Source organism: Engystomops pustulosus, chromosome 6, assembly GCF_040894005.1.
Source record: "Engystomops pustulosus chromosome 6, aEngPut4.maternal, whole genome shotgun sequence".
Classification (NCBI taxonomy): Eukaryota; Metazoa; Chordata; class Amphibia; order Anura; family Leptodactylidae; genus Engystomops; species Engystomops pustulosus.
The window spans coordinates 143,654,820-143,667,419 of record NC_092416.1 but is presented as its reverse complement, the minus strand read 5'-3'; the positions used below and the strand labels follow the sequence as shown (position 1 = coordinate 143,667,419).

The 12,600-nt window shown below is 37.2% G+C and overlaps 1 protein-coding gene across 4 annotated transcripts in view; it reads right to left on the bottom strand.

Annotated features, from left to right (window-relative positions):
* Window positions 1–12,600, bottom strand: part of FBXO47 (F-box protein 47) — a 64,851-nt gene that overhangs the window by 50,154 nt on the left and 2,097 nt on the right. For 3 of the 4 annotated variants that reach the window (XM_072111538.1, XM_072111537.1, XM_072111540.1), the window contains exons 2-3: window positions 9,949–10,151; window positions 1,931–2,101 (exon numbers count right to left, since the gene is read on the bottom strand). In XM_072111538.1, coding sequence (XP_071967639.1) covers window positions 1,931–2,101; window positions 9,949–10,126 — 349 coding nt within the window. In that variant the 5' untranslated portion in view covers window positions 10,127–10,151. The remainder of the gene's footprint in view (window positions 1–1,930; window positions 2,102–9,948; window positions 10,152–12,600) is intronic. The other variant, XM_072111539.1, reaches the window with a different exon arrangement.

Here is a 12,600-nt window from a genome sequence, read left to right as displayed (position 1 = left end):
CAATAGTCTAATCTCCACAGAGCTAAATCAATAGGGGAAATATTTTCTAGGTATTAAAATACAGGCAGTCCCCGGGTTACATACAAAATTGGGTCTGTAGGTTTGTTCTTAAGTTGAATTTGTATGTAAGTCGGAACTGTATATTTTATCATTGTAATCCCAGACAGAACTTTTTTGGTCTCTGTGACAATTGGATTTTAAAATGTTGGGTTGTCATAAGAATCAGGATTAATAATAAAGCTTCATTACAGACGCCTGTGATAACTGTTATAACAGTTTATTGTAGCCTAGGACTAAAGTACAATAAATTACTAATATCCAGAGGTCCATTTGTAACTAGGGGTCGTATCTAAGTCGAGTGTTCTTAAGTAGGGGACCGCCTGTAGTTTATATATTATATTAGTATATTATATTAGTATTAGTTTATATTTATCCTCCATCCTGTGGATGGACCTCAGAAGGCTTTGAGATGCACTGCTCACTTGAGGAGAAAGAGTAGAACAAAGGCACAGGAAAGCAGCTTTACTTAAAGGGGTGTTCCCATTTTAGCAAATAAATATCATTGTTTGTCGAATGAAAAGTTATTCAATTTACTTTCTGTAAGAATTCTTCATGGTTTTCTAGATCTCTGCTTGCTGTCATTCTATAGCAAGAAATGTGACCATAGTCACACAGGTGCACGGCTCGTTATAACCCACAGCTCTGATTAATATATGTGATATAACGAGCCAAGCACCTGTGTGACCATGGTCAGATTTCTGTCCAATGGAAGTAAACCCAAAAGCTTTCTATAGAATGACAGCAAGCAGAGATCTAGAAAACCATGAGGGATTGATACAGAGTATATTGGAAAATAGTATAATTTTTCAAAAAAATTTTTTCCAAAGGATAGGGGCTAACTTGCTGATGGGTGGAGGTCTCAGTGATAGGACACCCACAGATCATGAGAATGGGGGTCTGGGAGGTCATTATTAAAACTAGTTACTAGTGAGAATTAAAAAATAAGGGGGATTTTAAGAGAAAAGCTGCAGAAAAGGGACAATATAAAGGGGGGGGGCTGCTATAATGCCTCAGGTCCAATCAGGGGGTGACCAGGCTTGTGACATGAAATATGCAGGATATAGAAATGTATTTCTTATTATCAAGTGAAATTAGCAATCCCTGATAATTTTTTTTTCCTCTGCCCACAATACACTGATCTCTTGCCAGTTTCTGCGGTCAGTGTGCCCTTAGCATTTTTAGTTTCTGAGCCTTATGTCTGCTAAAACAGTCGCCTCATCTATATGTCATTCATTTTTTAAGAGCTGCAAAAAAAAGACGGTATGGCTATGTTTATGCAGTTACTGTCTTTGCCAAATTAAAAAAAAAAAGTATAAAAAAGGAAATTAGCTTCAGCATCTCCCCATTACAGAGCTCAGGAGGTATGACCTAGAAACTGGTTCGAGTCTAACAACTTCACAATTCAATCTATCTGTCTCTCTTACTGCCACTAGCAATCTCAAATGACAAGGTGTCATCTATTACAGAAATCTGTGTCAAATATTTCTGCCATAAAACCACTAATCTTGACAATCGTATTTAGTTCAATTAAAGAGTCACTCCAGAAAAAAATCATAGTTTCCCATATGCCCCATTATTGTAAAATGCTTCTTTACTCTATGTTTACTCCATGCCAGTCACTGTTTGAAACCCACAAGGAAAGATAACTTGCTTGCTTCTTTGGCAGACCCTACATTTATAATTTACACATCTAGGCATTGTAGTACTTGATCTTATGTAAATGACATATTAAGAATTTAGGAAAAAGTCTTTTTTTCTTCTTTTAGTAAGATTAATGTTGCATAGTTGCTTTGTATGTTGTAAGTACAGTAAGTAATAGGATAGTAATGTGTTGTAGATAACCGCATTTACAATGCTGAATTCTATTCACCTAAAACTCTGTAGTGATCCAATACTGGAGCGTCTTTCCTTCCTTCCACGAAACCAGCACAGTGGAAGTCCTGGCACAGCAGACGGCGATTTCCTGCTGGTGAAGAGATGTAGCTGATAAGCTGCTCACTTATAGCTTTAGAGACCATGCTCAATATACTGATGTCTTTAACTGAAATAAATGTAAAAAAAGGACAATTAATTAAAAATCAAGGTAAAGGTTATTTATAAACAAAATCCATTTAGTTAATTTCCTTTACAGCACCAATCTGTGCATATTTTTCCTGTGTGTGTTCCTAAATAAATTTGATATTTTTTGCAATTTTGTTTTGGTTTTTATTAAAGGGAACTTTGACCACAAACCAACACCAACCTTATAGCCAGGGTAGTGATACAATCAGAATGATGTCCTTCTATATAAGATTTAAACTGGGATGTTCTCCCCTGGCTTTAGTGATGTCCAATAATCCAGGTACATCACCACAAGCTGGGAAGAAGCTAATGATGATGTACTTGCCCTGTTTGACATCAATGAAGACAGGAAAACTCATGACAACATAATTCTTCTCCCCCGAATGACTCTGTAAAGGTTATTTGTGTTCAACATTCAGAATACAGAAGGACATCATTGTGATCCTGTCACACTCTGAGATGACAGCTTAAGGGGTTTAAATCTTTATGGCAGCGCCCCTTTAAAGTTGCAATAATAATTTTATATCAATGCCTTAATGCTTCATGAAATCAGATCAGGACCCCTTTATTTGACTCATCCAAGTCCCCATAGACAATAATGAGCACATTACCAAAGTGTTTTATAATACATCAGGCTTCTTTAGATAAAAACAAAAGTTAGCTGACAGTTTACCTTGTCTCTGTATTGTGTCCCATGGGCGTGGCTAGTGACGAGTGGTTTAGCATGGGAGCATGACCTTGCGGCAAAATATTAGTGCACCAAAAAATGGTGACGTAAACTAGACCAAAGCTAAAACTTACTGAACATTGTTTTTTAAGGGGACCCATTTTTTTAAACATGAAAAATAGGACAGGTTTTAAACGTGCCACAGATCAGTTGCAAAAAATCTAGAGAATATAGAGAATATATGCTATCTGTATAAATCACAGATGCGTTATAAGACGTTTATTATTTATACAACCCAGTCCAAGCCATGTATAAAGTATATATTTGGATTCCCAGACAACCCCTTTAATGAAGTACCGTTTATTGCAAAGTTTACCACTTGCTATTCTTTAAGCTGTCCCAAAAATACCTACAGTCCCATTAACATTTGTAGTAACCTGTTTTTGGAAATGATGATTGGTTTTGGATTCTCTACTCTGGCTTGGTTTGTTTCTGTGCAAAGCTGTAAAACTAATCCCTTTTTATAATGCATCTGCATGTAATAATCTTAGATATGAACCTGATTATTGGCTTGATTTATTCTTATAATCCGTAAGAGGCAATGACTAATGTTTGGACAAGTGCTCTTCAGAATAATGATTTTTTAATCCAACGCTGATCCTGTTAACTATTGCTTAACTGATCCTGACATCATCACCCCTAGAAATATCTAACTTTGGTTTGTATTTAAATCAGGTGTATCACCGTGAATGGAAATTATGAAACCTACCACCATGGATCTACCTATTAACCCCTTCCCGACATTTGACGTAATAGTACTGCATGGAGGGAGGTGCGTTCGCGCATTTTGCAGTATTATTACATCATGCTTCTGGCACCGGCTCCTGAACGGAGGGTGATAAAGGGAACAAAAGGATTAGCCCTTAAAAGGGCTATCCTTACATAAATTAGAGGCACCTACCACCAGATCTACCTTAAAAGGTAGATCCATGGTGGTAGGTTTCCTTTGAATTCAGCAATTTGGCTAAGATAGTATCAATGATTAAGGTTGGTGCCTGGTGTGCGGAAACGGGTCAGAACCTACAGACCGAGCAGAGGAATTCAGAGCTGCTGTTTTGTGGGGACCCTGGGCCTTTTTTTACCACATATGTCTATGATGCAAGGACTCGAATCCATAGAACCGTGATTGGTATGTGGATTCCAACTAGTACACAATCTCGTTTCCTCTGACCAAGTATTTTAGTATGCAGCTGCCCTTAATCTTTTATTGTGATTATTGCTAATTTATAGGGGCGCATTAGGCTGATGCCACAGTCCCGCTTTCAGTAGGTTTTAACGCATGCGTTTTCAGTCCATTTGGACCAGTAGGTGGTTTAGTGTCCCAAATCCATCTAATTGGTTCCCTTTAAGTTTACAACAAGGTATATTTGGTGAAAGCCGTCACTTTCATGTTACTGTGCTGTGCATGATGACAGATATGAAAGCAAAATCTTTAAATTTATATCCATCAAATTGGCTTTTTCATTACTAGTACTGAGCTGTGTACATATATACAGGATAGGAGTAGTAGTATTAATCTGTGACATATATACAGGATAGGGGTAGTAGTACTGAACTGCGCCCATATACACACAAGAGGGGTAGTAGTACTGAGCTGTGTCCATATACATAGAATAAGAATTGTAGCACTGATCTGTGCATATAGAATAGGAGTAGTATTACTCAGCTGTGCCCATATATACAGGATAGGAGTAGTAGTAATGAGCTGTGCCCATATATACAGGATAAGAAGAAGTAGTACTAAGATGTATACAGGATAAGTGTAATAATAATAATAATAATTCTTATGCACAAAGCATGTCTGGGTGCAGTCCAGTAGAACTGATCTGCACCCAGATATCCAAGATAGGAGTAGCAATAGTGATCTTTGCTTAGATATACAGGATAGTTAGTAGTACTGTATAGATATATAGAGAGGTAGTAGTACTGATCTGTGCCCATATACACAGGGTAGGTGAAGTAGTACTAAACTGTGCCTATATACGGTATACAGGATTTTGTTAGTAATAATGTAATTTGGGAGTATGTATATGGGGCTGTAATAAATAAATTAGAGGAACTGTATATAAATAAAACAGGTCTGTATATAAATTGTGGGTGCGGTGGATAATATAATTTATTTGGGGGACTTCATAAATGATGTTTAATGTGAGGGTATAGTGTGTTCAGTTGTGTTGTGAATATTATATATATTTAGGAACACGATCCATTATACTGTAAGTGGCTGGGGTTTTTTAGGGGCGCAGTGTGGAGTTTTGCATGGAGCTGAAGACATTTGACTGTGATACAAAAGCATACACCTAAACAGCACACGCACGTGCAGAGAAGGGCAGCACTAGTCCCTGCATACAACTCTGAAAGCTCCTTAGTCATCATACAGAGCAACTCACAACATCAAATGTGTTAGGACCTTCGGTTTGTGGGGCTAGATGTGCCTGACAGGTTCCCTTTCAAGTTCCAAGTACAGTATGTACCAGGTGACTGCTGTATGGTTTTACATAAAATAACACAAAAATAAATTGTCAGTCTGTACCATTTGTTGATAAAAAGATATCCATCTTACTAATAATGTCTCAACATGACAGAGCCAATGTTGAAACAATCTAAAATAATAAAACCTAGGTTTTGTTACATAAATATGGCAGAAGCTTTTGTTGAGAATCATCCACAGAAAACAATGTTGAAATAGCAGCATTTAAGCAGGACATTTTACAATACATACATGTGGATTTACCAATATGTTAGTTATACTTGAACTCCAAATTGTTTTATTACAGATAAGCTATCTAAAATATTAACAAAGGCAATATTCATTTTAGACTGAGGTTGGAAATGTACCTGCAAGATTCCTAAATTTATTTGCCAGGAAATTAATGTTTATGTGTTTTGGAGGAAGTAGTGCTCCAGCTCCAAAAGCTTGGCTCTTCATTTGTTTATTTTGGCTCCATGATGTAGTTTATCCTAAAAGTGTCTTAAAAAGGAAAGCTTTAAAGGAGTACTGGATATACTGAGTGGATCTTACGCAAAATATGAGATTAGAAACATCATTGATTTAGGTGTGCACTAGTGGAGAATATGGGGGAAGTTTTTAAAAATGGGGTTTTATTTACTACACTAAATTTGAAATGTGCTGGGAAAAGATACACCAAATTTCCTACGAAGCACAGGATTCCTAAAAGAAAATTTCAGTGTGCTACTAAATAACATTTTTACTAGCTATTGTATTTAATGTGTGTTAGTGCCAAGAAGAAAGCCTTTAACCTCTTAATGCTCTTACTTGCTATGGCAACCCTGGGGTCCGATCAGGACCCCAGAGCTGCCTGTAGGCACTGCCTGATAGATGTCATCTTTCAGGCACAGTGCCAGCCTATGCATGTGCATAGGTTGCCACTGCTAATACCCTGCAATACATCAGTATTGCAGAATATTATCATGAACAAGCAATCAGATGATTGCTTGTTCATGTCCCATGGTGGAAACTGTAAAACTGTAAAAATAAAAATGTTATTCAATAAAAAAATAAAGTAATAAACCAATAAAAATGCCCATAACCTCCATAACATATAAAGAGACATATAACGCTAAAAAAAGTCTAAATCATAATACAAACCCCACATATATAGTATCACCGCGTCCGTAACAACCCGTAGAATAAAACGAAATAACTATTGAACCCGCACGATGAACGACGTAAAAAAAAAAAAAGTGTTAAACACCCGCCAAAAATTATGATTTTTACCTATGGAATCCCACAAAAAATGCAATAAAAAGTGATAAAAATCATATATACTCCAGAATGATACCGTTGCAAAGTACAACATGTCCCACAAAAAACAAGCCATCAACCAGCTCTGTAACCAAAAAAGTAAAAATGTTATGCCACTTGGAAGACAGCAATGCAAAAATGATAGATTTTTCCCCACATTAGGTTTTATTTGGCAAATTTAGTAAAATGTAAGAAAAAATATTCATGTCTGGTATCTCCGTAATCGTACTGAGCCATAGAATAAAAATAACATGATTATTGTGCTATACGGTGAACACGAAAGAAAAAAAAAGTAAAAAAATCCAGTACAGAATTGATGCTTTTCTACTCCTGCCCTCAAAAAAATATTTCTAAATTTTCAACAATAGGGGATACCAATTACAAAATGGTAATACTGGAAAAAAGCATCTCATCCCGCAAAAAAAAAATGCCAAGATGACATGGACCCAATAATGAAAAAACGAAAATGTTATAGCCTACAAAAGGGGCCAATGAGGAGACTAAAATCCTGGCAGCTGAAGGGCGCTCCTTCCCTTCTGTGACTCGCTGTGACCGTTCTAAATTTTCCCTCCATTTTGATGTAATTACTATGAAGATCTCAAGGGATTAACAATCTTCCTAAAAGCTGTTTTGGATAGTTTGAGGGGTGCAGATTTGAAAATGGGTTGATTATATACAGGGTTTTAATGTTAGATATTTAAAATTTCATTCAAAACAGTATGTACTGTATCCCCAAAATGGTCAATTCTGAAAATACGGAAAACCGATATTCGATTTGTAAGCCGCGTGACATCAAAATAAATTATCCAGAAATTTCAAAAATTATAAAAATGTAAAGTAGACATATGGGAAATGTTATTCAGCAACTTATTTAGGTGGTAAATCTATCTGCTTGATGTCAACATTGACTTTAGCTGTATACCTGGTTATGAAGAATAAAGATGTGTTTCAACTGCTAGAGGCTGGATCGTTAAAGATATGGTTACATTAAGGACAATTCAACAAGTGTGGAATACAATAAAAAAAATGGAGGGACGAATTAGAATGCTACCTTCCACTCCAATATGGGTCAACAAACATCTGGAAGGGGTTCAGATGACAGAGGAGGGAAAATATTGGGAGAATAGAGGTATAAGAACAATGGGGGATTTATTTGTGGGTGGAAGAATGAAAAACTTAGATAGTATTCAAAAAGATTTTGGAAAAGGGGTGGGAGACGAATTTAGGTATATACAATTGAAGGCAATTATAGGGAAGCATAAAAAGTAGTAGATTTTGGAGCTGGTGAATCAGCAATCTATGAGGAACTCAAAAATAGAACATCAATAAAAGGGACTATTTCGGCGTTATATAGAATCCTCCAAAGTAGGGAAGAAGGTGGGGGCGGAATAAAATGAATAATATTGGATGGAATTAGTGGCAGGAGATGCTCCAATTCTTTGTGAATATGTTATAATGCTATAATGAAAAGTTCTGTATCATTATTTTGTACAATTAAAAAAAAAATTTCGAAAATGGCACATTTTTTCCAAAAATTCATCAATTTTAATTTTTTTTTGTAAATAAACGCAAAACTTATCAGCCAAAATTTTCCACTAAAATGAAGTTCAACATGTGAGGAAAAAAAGCAATCTGAGAATCACTTTGATAAGTAACAGTGTTCAAAAGTTATAACCATATAAAGTGACGCATGTCAGAATCCAAAAAATGGGGCTGAGCCTTAACCTATAAACTGGCTGCGTCCTCAAGGAGTTAAAGGACATTCAAGATATGGTGGGATGGTGCCTCTCAGGAATAACACAGAGATTACATCTTTCTCTGGTGCAGAGGAAGAGTTCTGAGCCAGGCAAATGAGGGACAGAGCTTCATTATCATAATTTTATAACAGTTTTTTTCAGCAAAACTACTCACCTAAGGGATTAAACAAGATATGTGCCTGCATCAGTGTAGCTACAACATTCTCAAGGTATGTTTGCTTCATAATGAATGAAATTTGAGGACACATGCACACAAATTAGCTTTTAAAGGAAATCGACAATCAAAAACTCAATCATGATAAACCAGATGCACTGAGGTGTATTCTTACGTGGCATTGAACGCACACATTTTAAAATGTAATGGATCAGCTGAAAAGAGATTTTCCTAAGTAAATGACTGCTAAAACGCAAGAGTTAATGCAATGTTGTCGCATGTGTTAATGGTTGTGTTTGGTAAACACAAGTGTTAGTAGCCAATTTAATTAATTAGGCAAATCTCTCTTCAGCCGATTCATCGGGGCTTATTTACTAAGGTGCGCGGATCGCACTTTAGTCTGACTTTCCGACGTTTTGGGATTTGCACAGCTTGGACAGGTATTTAACAAGGGTCTGCGTTGGGATTGTGTCGCACGCGATCGGTTTTTGCCAGGGATCTGGTAACGCCCCCAGAGCTCTCATGGTTCAATAGCAGTTTAATTTAAAAGGAAGGAGGTCATGGATGACAAATATAAGAAGATTACCACAGCTACAGTGCCTGGATCTATGAGTAAGTACCCCTGGTTTAATCATGCTTCATTTTTATTGGAATATTTCCTTTAACAGGCTGCAAACAATAGTCCCATGGTCTGTTGTTTGCGGCTCTTGTGTCATCATTTATGAGCTCCACTCTAGTGTCAATAGCAATAGAAGAGGTCGGCCCGAGCCACAGACATGGGCAGGAATACAACCTGCACCAGGGGGCCATATGTATTACAGCTGTTTGTGTGAGTCCACAGAAAGATATAGAGACATCTGCTAACTGTTGAAACATTGGTTAGCACCTGTCCAAAAACTATGTTTGTGTGCATGCCTTAGCAAACATTATGCCACCAAGATGAGAGTGGCAGAAACTAGTTTAAAGTCTCTTTCTCTGCTTTGTAAACTGCGTGTCCTCAGCCGAAGACCACACACGTGGCGTTTTGAACCCGTTTTTGTGCCGTTTGTAAGCAGTCCATTAAAAAAACGCACACGTTTTTGAAAAACGTATGCGTTTTTAAAAATGAATCCATTTTTCACCAGTTTTACCAACTATCTTAATTAAAACAGGTCAAAAACGCACACTGTCTGACCGCACCCTTGAAGGAGAAATCCTGTGTGGTGTTTCCACAAGCAACACTGTAGGCATGTAAGTGGCAATACAAGTCTTCTTAAGAGCAAAAAAAACTCCTAGATCATCCATGACAATGAGAAACCAGTAATGCAATAATTATTGAACCTATAAAGAGATCCTTTGATTATTTTAGTTTCAAAAATCAAAAATTTTCAGACGCATCAAATTATAGAACACAGAACATCACATGATAAATTCTAGTTGTCACCTGAAAGGTACTTTAATAAACTGTGAAAAATCTCTATTGGTATGACTCTGAAATGACCCAAAGCTGATCTATCTGCTGAATCTGTCTCCTTAGCTCTGGCTACTGCAAGGCGCCGGCTGCTCCTTTTAAACTTCAGGTTAGGAATGACTGTAAAGGTGCTGCTGGAAGGGACTGCCATTGTTACCAGTCCAAATGCAATGACTCTGAAAGACATGTAAAAAAAAGCTTTGTTAACATTGATGTTTTTATTTGTGTACAAGAAAATCTGCTTGTAATTCTATAAAAGAACCTCTATTATGGGAGATATTCATGTCCTTCCATTGTGTTTCGGGGAAACCAGCACTACTTTAGACAAAACCTTATGATTTAATTTTTGACTTATCCTTTAAGTTCCCCATCCATGTCCTCGCTGCAACCTTCCACCTTCACCAGCATGTCTCACAATCTTTCCTCATCTCAGAGTCTAGTCCACGTCCTTATAATCTTCTGTTAGGACTGCTGCAACATTCTTCGTGTGGTCTCTCTAATCGATCCTCAACTCTGCTGTCTAACTAATCCATCTCTCTCCACACTTCTCTGACTCTCGCCTCTGCAAGTCTCTCCACTAGTTTCTGTTTAAAATAATAAACCATGGCTTACAATAATAATAATAAAAGAGAAAGAAAGCAGGCACTAGTATGTAATAGAGTATTTACCATATTCATTACACTTTTTATTGATATGACCATCCTATCACATACTTAAACCATCTGCATCAGTATAAAATACTGTACATGCAAATGATTAAGTACATGTTAGGACATTCATATTAATAAAAAGTATAATCACTATGGTGAATATTCTATTACAGTACATACCTTCTAGTAACTGCTTTCTACCTCGTTTATTATCTTATTTCTCTAATACTGGTGTCTATACAAGCAGAAGCACAAAGCATTGTAAACACAGGTTATAATCTAGTGAGTGCCACACATTCTTCACAGTTTTGCACGACTTACAAAGCTGCCCACGGCCTTTTCCCTCCATATAGCTTGGTCCTAATCAGTCAATACCGTCCCCAACATACTGTATATACTCGAGTATAAGCCGAGTTTTTCTACTTTAACCCCTTAAGGACGCAGGGTTTTTCGGCTCATTACTCGCTCTCCAACTTCAAAAATCCATAACTTTTTCATTTTTACGTGTACAGACCTGTTTGAGGGCTTATTTTGCGCGTAACAAATTTTACTTTCCCGTAATGTTATTTATTTTAACATGCCGTGTACTGCGAAGCTGAAAAAAAATTCCAAATGTGGAAAAATTGAAAAATTGTCACGTTCTTGTGGGCTCAGTTTTTACGACTTTAACTCTTCGCTCCAAATAACACGCCTACTTTATTCTTTGGTTTGGTGCGATCGCGGTGATACCAAATTTATATAGGTTTTATTGTGTTTTAATACATTTTCAAAAATTAAACGAATGTGTACAAAAAAGAAAAAATTTTTTTTGCCATCTTCTGACGCTAATAACTTTTTCATACTTTGGCGCACAGAGATGTGTGAGGGGTCATTTTTTGCGAAATGAGGCAACGTTTTCATTGCTACCATTCTGAGGTCTGTGCGACATTTTGATCATTTTTTATGTTATGTAAAAAGGTGTAAAAGTCGCATTTCGGACATTTGGGCGCCATTTCCCGCCTCGGAGGTCACCGCCGCCCGTAACCGTTTTTATATTTTGATAGATCTGGCATTTTGGGACGCGGCGATACCTAATATGTTTGTGATTTTTACTGTTTATTATGTTTTATATCCGTTCTAGGGAAAGGGGGGTGATTTGAACTTAATATTTTATAATTTTTTTTTTATTTTTTAAACTTTTTTTTTTCTTTTTTTTTTCACTATGTTTTAGACCATCTAGGGTACATTAACCCTAGATGGTCAGATCGCTCCTACCATATACTGCAATACTACAGTATTGCAATACAGGCAGTCCCCGGGTTACATACAAGATAGGGACTGTAGGTTTGTTCTTAAGTTGAATTTGTATGTAAGTCGAAACTGTATATTTTATCATTGTAGTTCCCGACAATTTTTTTTTTTGCCCCAGTGACAATTGGAGTTTCAAATTTTTTTGCTGTAATAGGACCAAGAATTATCAATAAAGCTTCATTGCAGACAATTTTAAGCTGATTATTGCAGTCTGGGACTATTTTAAAGCATCCAGAGAGCTTCACCAGAGGTCACAGTGGGCAGAGGGGTCCGTCTGTAACTATGGGTTGTCTGTAAGTCGGGTGTCCTTAAGTAGGGGACCGCCTGTATATGGCATTTTTGCACACTATACATTACAATGAGCCACAGGCTCATTGTAATGGATATGCAGAAGCCATGTATCCTCGGGTCAAACGAAGACCTTTGGACTTTGGACTGGATGCATTTCAAAAAACATGTGACTTGTCTGTGTTACTCCTCAGAGCTTAGCCCCCACCTTTGTGCTCCTGTCTAGTTCCTCCTCCTGCTTCTTCTCAGAGGTCACAGCCTGGTGAGATGATATCAGTGGGGGAGGGACAAGCTGTACAGGAGTACAAAGATGGAGGCAGCCTGCAGCTCAGACAAGTCACATGTTGTTTTTTGAAATGCATGCAAACCAAAGTCCAGCCCCTGTGACTAGCCCAGG